The sequence below is a fragment of the Gossypium arboreum genome, chromosome 12, assembly GCF_025698485.1.
Source record: "Gossypium arboreum isolate Shixiya-1 chromosome 12, ASM2569848v2, whole genome shotgun sequence".
NCBI lineage: Eukaryota > Viridiplantae > Streptophyta > Magnoliopsida > Malvales > Malvaceae > Gossypium > Gossypium arboreum.
Window position 1 is genome coordinate 14792909 of NC_069081.1, and position 9889 is coordinate 14802797.

The following is a 9889-nucleotide window of genomic DNA, read 5'->3' on the forward strand; positions in this document are numbered from 1 at the left end:
AGGCATCCCAACTCGTTGAGTTGAGTCCGAGTTCACTTATGGATGCGAACGCCCGAGCTCGTTGAGTTGAGTCCGAGTTCACTTATGGGCGGGTTATATGGTAGCTTGGCTACATAAGTTCCGCAGGCTATTGAGTTTATCTAGCTGCAGGTATGGCACTTACGTTCATGAAATCCGCGTATTCGAATTATATTTCGATGTGCTCAACGGGTGAATCTTAAGTGAATGAGATGAATGCCTAAAACGAAGGTGACATATTGGTAAGTGTGGTAAATGAGAAAATTTGACAGGTATGTGCTTAAATCCTCGGGTTGAGAATTTGGTATGATGAAATCGTAGAAAGATATTAAATGCAAATGAAACATGAATGTCTTGGTGTTGTTTATACAAATGATGTTTTATATGGAATTGCATGATTATGTTACTTGCTATTTGCATGTGAACTTACTAAGCATTTATGCTTACCCCTTCTTTTCATTCATTGTAGTTTTTGACAAGCCAGCTTGAGAATCGGGATAGGTCGAAGACTCGTTCACACTATCCGAAGGCCTAAATTGGTAAAATGGCTTGTGTGTTTTGAATGTGGCATGTATGGAAAAATACTCACTTTGTGTAAATGATCTTATGATATGGCTATGGCTTGGCAATAAAAGGGTTTGTAAATGATTAGCCATTGGAATGGCTAATCTAAGTCATATTTGATGTTATGTATGTTTAAAATGCTATTTAGTCCATGAAAATCTATAGTAAAGTAAAATTTGCCATAAAAGCAGTCGACAAATGAGAGTAATGTAAATTTGAAAATCACTAAAATAGTAGAAATGGAATTAAATGATGAGTAAGTTATGAAATTGAATCTTGATGAGTCTATTTTCATATAGATGGAACAAAGCAGGTATATGAGTTATATTTTGTGAGACATTTAAGTTTTGGTGGAACAGGATCAGAGTGATCTTTGTATCCTGTTCTGACTTTAAAAATTCACTATAAATTGTAAAAAAACAATTATAAGTTTTATCTTACATGTATGAAATCCTTATTGAGTCTAGTTTTATAAGAAACAAACAGTATAGTCATTGAAACTCTGTACAGGAAGATATCTGATTCGTAATACACAGAGGTCAGAGTAGTCGAACTCTGAAACAGGGGAGATTTAACTAATAAACTATACTAATTGGCTCAACCAAAAAATTCTAGAAAAAAATTAGTAAATATATATATGAGTCTAGTTTCAGGTAAAATTTACGGATCTTAATTTCGAGTTCCGGAACTCGAGATATGAATTTTTAAGCGATTGTGACGCAAATTGTCAACTTGACTGGAAATTTTAAAAATAAATTGTTTGAACTGTTTAAGTAATGAATTAAGTCCGTTAACACCTCGTGTTCGACTCCGGAGATGGTCTCGGATACGGGGCGTTACATAAAGTTTCTCCGAATAATAATCATTTGCTAAATCGATAAGAGGTATACTCTACAATGACTTCATAAAAACATAGATCTTGTTCAAAACCTATCTTTTAACCCAATGACTTGATTATCACTACTTGGACATAGTTTTTGCTACAAGTGTGTGAATTCATTCCGAGAAATTATTGATGGTACCTCATTAATAATTTCCATACGAATATCTCCATCTTCCAGGATGATATCATCTTTCTCATTATTTTTGCCATCATTACCCATACTATGTTGACCAACAAGTTTGTCTCTAAAGGATAAAGTTCCACCATGGGTGAGTCTATAGATCTATCTCCAACATCAGAGAGTTTATCCTCACAACCATGAACTTTCTTTGTTACTTACCAACTATTCTCAAACACTAAGAGCCCCTTTGGATAGACATTTACTTCCAATGCGGTGTGTTTATCTTTCTATTTATCTCACGCTACAGTATTTAATCTTATCGTCACCGCTATTTTTACACTAACCGCAAGTAAACGCACCACCCATTCGAAAGAACCCTAAATTCTCTATTCAAAAAGCCAACCTACAAATCTTTTTTTTAGTATAAATATTCAGTTAGTATGTTATATTTAACATTAATTTTTTAATATATTAGACATCTTATTAACTAAAAATTTTTAAAAACCAAACACAAACAAACTATTGTCACCCAATGGTATTCTCCTTGTTTTTTTCCGGAACAAAAATGTCAAAATGTGCAAGTTGGTATATGGCCTTGATTTATTCATACTTCAAATAAAGCCATATTTGGGCCGACACCTGACAAAGACTATGCTACTTTGAGAATAGGGTTGCTTGGATTTAATATGATCCGTCTCGCAACATTATTTGTATTTGATTTTAAAGTAAAATAAAATGGTCTGCGTCTGTGGGATAATGTCAATGAGTTGATTTGATCATAATTTGCAACCCTTTTTTTTCTTATGGAGATAAATGCAAAAAGAGACCAGAAGTCAAATGTAGTTCATATTCATAACAATGATTACGACATGACGAGCCAGATGGATTTGTAGATACCCTAAAAGACATAATTACATGCAAACATATCACCACAACAGACATGGATGTCTCCTACTTCCAGATAATTAAGCAAGGAACCTAGTTTGGACCCAATTGTTTGAAAAAGACATAACAATATATCTAAGAAAGATATATGCAACCAGTTTTACTTTCATCAGGTCCTTTTGTTTGATTTCCATCATTCTTATCATTTTCATCTTTTGCTTCTTCTTCTTGTTGAATCACATCTTCTCCAACTTTATCCTTTTTCGTGTTAAGGTACGTAATGAGACCATGGAGAGCAGCTTCAGGGTCATCACTTTTGATCATCAACTGTTGCGCCACTTCAGCTGGGGTAACCTCAACAACCTTAATCAGGTCATCAATGAGACCAAAGAGCTTATCATCTTTGATTCCAAGATATGTAGTTGCAAGTTTTCTGAATCCTGTTGGAGTACAATATCCCATATGAATATGCACATCCATGCGCCCCGGCCGCAACAGAGCAGGGTCCAACTTCTCTTTGTGATTCGTCGTGAAGATGATGATCCTTTCATTCCCACAGCTCGACCACAGTCCATCAATGAAATTCAATAGTCCCGACAATGTTACCTACAGAAAAATTTAAAAAAAAACACACACACACATACATAAATCATCGTTATCTAAGCTAATAATAATAATTTTATAATGTTATAGCTTTGAAAGTTTAGTGAGGTACTTACTCCAGGATCAATGGCTGAAGGACGATCGGTTCTTCCATCTTCGCCTTCCTTCTCACGGTCATTTTTTAACTTGCCACGATCTTTTGAAATCTTTGTGCTGCAATCTATATCTTCAATTAGAAGAATGGAGCGGTTTGTGGTGGATGTAAGTATACGTCTAAGATCGGCATCATTTCGAACACTTTGGAACTGGAGATCATACACGTTGTAGTTCAAGTAATTTGCAATTGCAGCTACCAGTGAAGATTTGCCAGTCCCTGGAGGACCAAACAAAAGGTAGCCACGTTTCCAAGCCCTCCCAACGTTTTCAAAGAAATCCTTGCGTCCCACAAATGAGTCAAGGTCATCCATTATGAACTGCTTCAGCTCTGGCTCCATAGCCAAAGTCTCGAACCTTGCCGGGTGCTTGAAAACAGCCGACTCCCACCTGGAACGATCTTGGTTATAGGTATAGATGTTGAGCTTTTCTCGCTTGCTCAAGATTGTTTGAGCTGTCTTCGCTATATGGGGAAAATACTTTTGTTCAACAAGTTCCCTAACTCTTTTCTTGCACGTCAAGTGATAGGTTTTTTTATCAGGGATGTAGTACTTTTCCGATTCTTTAACATGCAGAGTCCACTCCAAGGTTATACCTTCGAATTCATCGATGATTTTGCAATCGGAAGGGATCTTCCGTTTCGGCGGCGATGTTGGGTTGTTAATGTCATTGGAGCCGAGGAGAAGTTTGTCGGTGGAAGGGCCGATTCGGGTAGGAAGGTAGACCTCAACAGCTCGAAACGTTTCATTATAAACAGCTTGCCAGCGTTCTTCAATGATGAAAGTGAAGTTGGAGGAGAAGTATTTGGATACCAGATCAGAGAATTTGGTGTTGATAAACCTTTGCATCGGTTTCGGAATCATTTCATTCAGGATTGTACGGATTAACATGGCCATTGCTGAAAGGGAGGCATAAGCAGCAAGGATGGTAGACATGGAAGGTAGCTCTTTCAAAAGGGAAGCCATTTTTGGATACAGAGAGAAAAATTCGATGGAGGAGAAACGAAAACTGAAGTGGGTTTTAAGTGTGGCCTGGCTTCTGTAAGGCGGAGACTACTGCCTTGACTTGGATTGAATGTAGCAAATTCGAAGAAGATGGATATTGTTTAATCTAAAATAGCGTCACGGGGAAATTGTATGGAAGAGAATAAGTGAGAGACTGTTTTTGGACGGCTACTTGGAATTCCAACACTTTTCAACTACTCTATGTTGAATATTACACACCATACATTGCCAAGCGGCTTCTTTAATTAGACTTTTTGAGTGCAGAACATTTGGGGATTTGATGTTAAATACAGTCAGCTATGGAATACAGCCAATACTCATGACAATCTTGCCCAACCTAACCAGTTGTTAACATCTCATACTTTCACTATAATCACATGAATATAATACTAGTTAAAATTTTTTTTTCCTTAAAACAAAAGTGTCATTCGAGTAAATTAAAAGTTAAAAAATTCAATAAATGTGTTTGATCTAAAAAACAGAGCACCATGAAATGAGTGTGATGGAGAAAATACTATACTCTCATGTCCCTGAGACACTGACAAGCCACATGTTCTAAGAAGATAGTATAAACACTACATTTTTATGTTTCTTACAATCCTCATGTTCTGAAGGATTTGGTTGCATTTCAGAGAAATTTTCTAAGAACTATTGAAGGACTGAAAACGAAATTGGATACCTAGCTAGTTGACTAGATAATAATATTGTAAAATCTTAGGCTTTCCTTGTCTTTTCTCTTTACAGCACCATGCAACAATTTACTTTACTCTTTCCATGTCAACCCTAAATCACTTTTCCTTTTATATTGATTCTTCATAATAAAATTTCGCTTTCTGTTTTTTTTTTTTTTTTTTTTGTGCGTTTGGCTGAGCTCCAAAGTCCAAAACCATCAGCCCCGTAGTTAAGAAGCTGACAGGGACTTGGAAAACTTTTCAGTTTTTTAAAATTTTATTACAGTAAAATTATACTTTGATTACAGTTAAAAAAATTCGCTTATTTATTTTTCTCCTATGGGATAAAAATGTTCTCACTATTTTATATTTTATGCTTTTATATAAAATCAATAAAACTCAATCACAATAAAAATTTGTACACGACACCATAAATTTAATCAAAACCTCAATTATTTTAAATCAAACTTCTATAAATATATTTGCAAATAATATTTGTTTTTTACCTATATTATTAAACTCCTTGAAATAATTTATTATATATATATATATATGTGTGTGTAATTTTGTTATTTAATTTAAAATAGACGATATTAATTTATGTTAAACTTAATAAAAGTTAAATCTATAATTTATTTAAATTTAAAATTATTAAACTTTCTTTACTCAGATTAATTTATTGCAAACTTTTAAATTGATTTTTAATAAAATTTGCTATATTAAAGTATTGGACATTTAATAATTCATGGACTAAATTACAGTAAATGAATACATAATAAAATATAATTTTAAAAATTTACATAAGCCATTAATATAAATGATTAGAAATTTTCGACTTTTAAAATATAATTATTTTCTGGTATACAAAATATAATAATTAAACATTCAAAAAACTTGTTTTAGGAAGATATGGCTTTTCATTCATGTGCTTGTTGCTTACAGTACACCAAGCATTTCCCACACGGGTTAAACACTATTAGTTGAGTGAGCTTTGTTCCTTACAAGTTGCTAAAGAAAGTCTTTTTAACTTTTTACCTTTCTTTTACGAAATACCAGCATATATAACCATTCACAGGAGTTATTAAGCATTTACCTTTTAGTGGAAAAATGCTTTCTCCTTTTGTTTTGTTTTTTTTCCTTAAAAGTGGATTTTTTTTGGCTAAATCTATAGATATTAAACTAGGAAGATGTTGATGCCGTTAAACTTTGTCATCATGGAACCACCACCTGGTCTGCTTTGGAGATCGACCATTTCTACAGTTCTTTACATAGCGATCGTTGTCTTCAGGGCATTGCTGCAAGCCATGATTAATGGTATTAAAAGATGTAGAGGAGATTTGAAGACACAAGATTAAGATAACAATTGACCCATTTGCTGTATCATCAAATAATCTGGAACCATTCAGGACATGGTCATGATTTGCAAGAAAAGCAGTGTTCATTCCTGGTTTGGAAACTTTGAGACCCAAATAAAAAATCTGTAGTATGCCTTGTGCATGACAAACGGTTCTTGAAGACAGTGCAATAAGAAAGCACCACGAAAATTAATTGAATTTGTAATCGAACCTTCACAGTTGCGCTTGATAGCATGGAGAGAATGCTGATACAGATAGAACTAACTGTCATGGCTGGGGACCATGAATCATATAAGATATCTACAAAAATACAATGGAACAATCATGTATTATATGTCTGTCTTGTTGCAAGTTATGAAATAATGAAAGCACATACAAGTCAAAACTGAGCAATATTACTGTGTGTGTGTGTGTGTGTGTGTGTGTGTGTGTGTGTGTGTGTGTGTGAACATCGGAATTTTACAAACATTTTTTACATTAACAAATCCAACTATACCTTGAATTTGGCAAACAAATGTTGGGAAGTCGCAGCAAGTAAATAAAAAATGTTATCCTTAGCTCATTTCTCAAGCTACTCTAACCCCACCTTGTACAGTTGAAGAAACCACAAAATGAAATAAAAATCAAGTCTCAACCTTGCCAATGAAGCCATGTTCTTTATGAAAATGCAGAAGAGATAACCTAAGATCACCCATTACTATACCAGATAGGTAGCATCACCCCACAGCCATGAACAAAAAGAAAAAGGTAACGATAACTCCCCCTAAAATAAAACCAATTCCTGGTGAACTCTTGCAAAGCTCATGCTTAAAGGGAAGAACATCTATACCGCTTAAACCAACCATCTTTTAACTTTCTTTTTCTTATCATTATATGATGCATCTCTACGACTTAAAGCAACCATCTTTAAAGTTCTTTTTCCCCTTTCTTTTCCCTATCATTAGACAAAATTAGAGACAAAGCTAACCATAGTTTTCGGCTACCGGTTGTAAGTAATAGGAGACTTGGAATTTGGACTTCCACCTTCTTCTTTTTTCTTGTTTCATATAGAATACATTTTAGTGAAAAGGATAGGAAGATAGATGATACAATAATATGAAAATCTGTGACAATAATCTCACATAAACCATCAATGATCCTTTTAACAATGTCAAAAAGGAAAACATTTTCAAAGGTAACAACAAATTACTGAGGAGGCAATAGTATCCAAAACACCCCATCATTTTCAAAGGACAAATGGATAAAAATTAAGACGAAAGCAAAGGGAGAAATCAGATCATGACATGTCTACTGCAATAAATATTTATATAAAAGATAAAAATATATTAAAAAACTTGACAGGAATCGAAAATCACTAAAAAACAGAGCATATTTACGGAAAACTAATATAAATTCTTACCTAAACAAATATGGCCATTGCTATAAATATGTGGATGGAGAGGTGCCGGTTGAAGAAATATCACCTGCCTCCAATGTAACCCCAAAAAGAAACAAAACAGAAAGAACAAAATTATTAGAATGGAATTGAAGGAAAAAAAAACACTAAAAAATGGGGTATTGAGTAAAAACCAAACCTGGGGAGCTTCCATAGGGTAATGTTCAGGGAAATCCACTTGAAGCTGATAGGTTTCATTGGTGTACAAAGTTCCCGCAGCTCCATTTACTTCAATCACCCACCTTTAAAAACAAAAAGAAAAATAAAATTAAAAAAAAAGTATCAATTTAAAAAAAATACAGAAAAGAGAGAATCAATGCAAAACCTTTGAAGATTATCAGTGACTTTGTGTTTGAAACCAGAAGGAGGGTTGACCTGCCACTCTACCAGTTCCTTTTGCAGCCGATTGCACGCAATTTTACTTAGTGCCTAAACAAACAACCCAAATCAAATTCCCATAAAACCAAAATTGACAAAAGAAAGGAAAAGGAGTGAAGTAAAGGAACGGAACGGAACCTTGCGAGAAGAGGCGGAAGAGCTGCTCATGCTTATATACGGTGTGTTTGGGTCCCCTCTTTCTATAAATATGAGAGTCTCTTGGAAATCAAAAAAGAAAAATAAAAGAAATACTATGGAACAACAACAATGAAAGGAAAGGGATGAGAGGTTTTGAGAAAGAGAAAGAAAGAGCGACGATTTATGAGGGGAGTATTTGGCCCCTCTTTGTGTTCCCCACCGTTACCTCGCTCTCTCTCTCTCCTTACTCCATGGCTTATATTTGTCAAGGCGGTTTTTCTTTTTTCCACAAAAAAGGTCTTCCAAGTCAATTGTTTCAACACTCTCTACGATGTCGTTTCTACAGCCCTTTGATTTTCCTTTTTCTATGGCACATATGCTCCCACTATAGTCCACGTTTTAAATTGGTTTTTAAATTTTAAAAATAATCTAATTCAGTTCTTGAAGTATTTGTGCGTATCAATCAGGTCCTTGTGTATTAAATCATCTTTCGCTTCAGATCTATATTGGCATTAAACACCTAAAGTGATGGTTATATTGAGAGATGAACTTGATTGATATTTTGAAGATTCAATTAAATAATTTTGAAGTTTAGGGATAAATCTAGAATATAAATTGTAGTTTGAGGATGTTTTTCGGAATAAACCTTTTTTAATTTAATAGGTTATTTTAAAAGATAACATTTAAACCGAGGCGGATTGTAAGAGGGGCTTAGGGGCCTGGGCCCCCAAAAAGAATTTGGGAAATTTCTATTTTCCTCTGAAATTTTTAGAAAATTTTAATTAAACCCTTCAAATATTTGAAAATCCTTATTATACCTTTTATATTTTGAAAATTTTAATTAAGCTCTCTTAAATTTTTGAAAATTCTCATTAATCTCATAAAATTTTAATTTAGATCCGTAATTTTTTAAAAATTCATTAAACTCCTAAAAATTTTAAAATTTCATTAGGCCTCCAAAATTTAATCTCGAGATCCGCCATTGTATTTAAATTTAAAATCCAAAATATGAACCTTTACCATATATTCCCTATTCTCATGGAACAAATATATTCTTTTATGAAAAAAAAGAAAACCCTAAAGCTAGAAGATATGTCATTTCTTACCACACAAACCGGCTTTTTGCGTGGCATGGCAATGCCAAAAGATACGTGTAGTGGCTAAAGGGTCCTACTTATAAGGCAGTTTTTGTTCAAGATTAGGGAAATAGATGTATATGTTTAAAGAGAGTTGAATCTACAATGTTTTATTTATAATTTTAGAAGCGAAATTAAAAATTTACATGGTCCGTTTTAATTATCTAACACCGACTTTTTTTTTTATTTTCTTAAAAAAAAAAAGTAGTTTATTATATGATTATTTGCAAAGCTGAAATTCGTTGTTATCCATGGATAGCAGCAAGTAGGAAAAATAAAGGTGGGAGGATCTTTTACTTTTAACCTTTCGGCAGGTATATGCCCAGGGCAGTCACTTCCTTTTTGACTCCTGCGGTGCTTATTCTGATTCAACCAAGCCAAGCATATTCTAGTCTTGCTGACTGAATGCTTTTCCTTTGCAACAAATCTTTTGGATAAGCAAATGCGACGCTAAGAGAAAGGAACTCCCTAAAGTAATTTTTTTTAATTCAGTCCCTTTAACAAATAATATTATAATTACATTTTAATTTTCATAAATATAAAAA

At 33.8% G+C, this 9889-nt stretch overlaps 2 protein-coding genes across 2 annotated transcripts; both read right to left on the reverse strand.

The window, feature by feature from the left end:
• Positions 1-2400: 2400 nt before the first annotated feature.
• On the reverse strand, positions 2401-4434 carry LOC108478548 (AAA-ATPase At1g43910-like). Its single transcript, XM_017781008.2, has 2 exons — positions 3191-4434; positions 2401-3077 (listed from the first exon to the last, which is right to left on the reverse strand). Exons 1-2 carry the CDS (start codon positions 4190-4192, stop codon positions 2607-2609), a joined length of 1473 nt encoding a protein of 490 aa, XP_017636497.1. The 5' UTR covers positions 4193-4434; the 3' UTR covers positions 2401-2606.
• Positions 4435-5796: 1362 nt separating this feature from the next.
• LOC108477213 (probable ubiquitin-conjugating enzyme E2 16) lies at positions 5797-8538 on the reverse strand. Its single transcript, XM_017779692.2, has 6 exons — positions 8209-8538; positions 8018-8121; positions 7832-7934; positions 7657-7720; positions 6469-6557; positions 5797-6197 (listed from the first exon to the last, which is right to left on the reverse strand). Exons 1-6 carry the CDS (start codon positions 8236-8238, stop codon positions 6102-6104), a joined length of 486 nt encoding a protein of 161 aa, XP_017635181.1. The 5' UTR covers positions 8239-8538; the 3' UTR covers positions 5797-6101.
• Positions 8539-9889: the final 1351 nt, after the last annotated feature.

What these genes read in the sequence shown, in the direction of transcription:
- LOC108478548 (XM_017781008.2), bottom strand. Translation starts at nt 4,192, where the DNA reads ATGGCTTCCCTTTTGAAAGAGCTACCTTCCATGTCTACCATCCTTGCT. An exon ending in CTTCAGCCATTGATCCTGGA is followed by an intron (nt 3,078 to 3,190) that starts GTAAGTACCTCA and finishes ATTTTTCTGTAG; the next exon opens with GTAACATTGTCGGGACTATT.
- LOC108477213 (XM_017779692.2), bottom strand. Translation starts at nt 8,238, where the DNA reads ATGAGCAGCTCTTCCGCCTCTTCTCGCAAG. An exon ending in ACCCTATGGAAGCTCCCCAG is followed by an intron (nt 7,721 to 7,831) that starts GTTTGGTTTTTA and finishes CATTGGAGGCAG; the next exon opens with GTGATATTTCTTCAACCGGC. An exon ending in TATCAAGCGCAACTGTGAAG is followed by an intron (nt 6,198 to 6,468) that starts GTTCGATTACAA and finishes CATGGCTTGCAG; the next exon opens with CAATGCCCTGAAGACAACGA.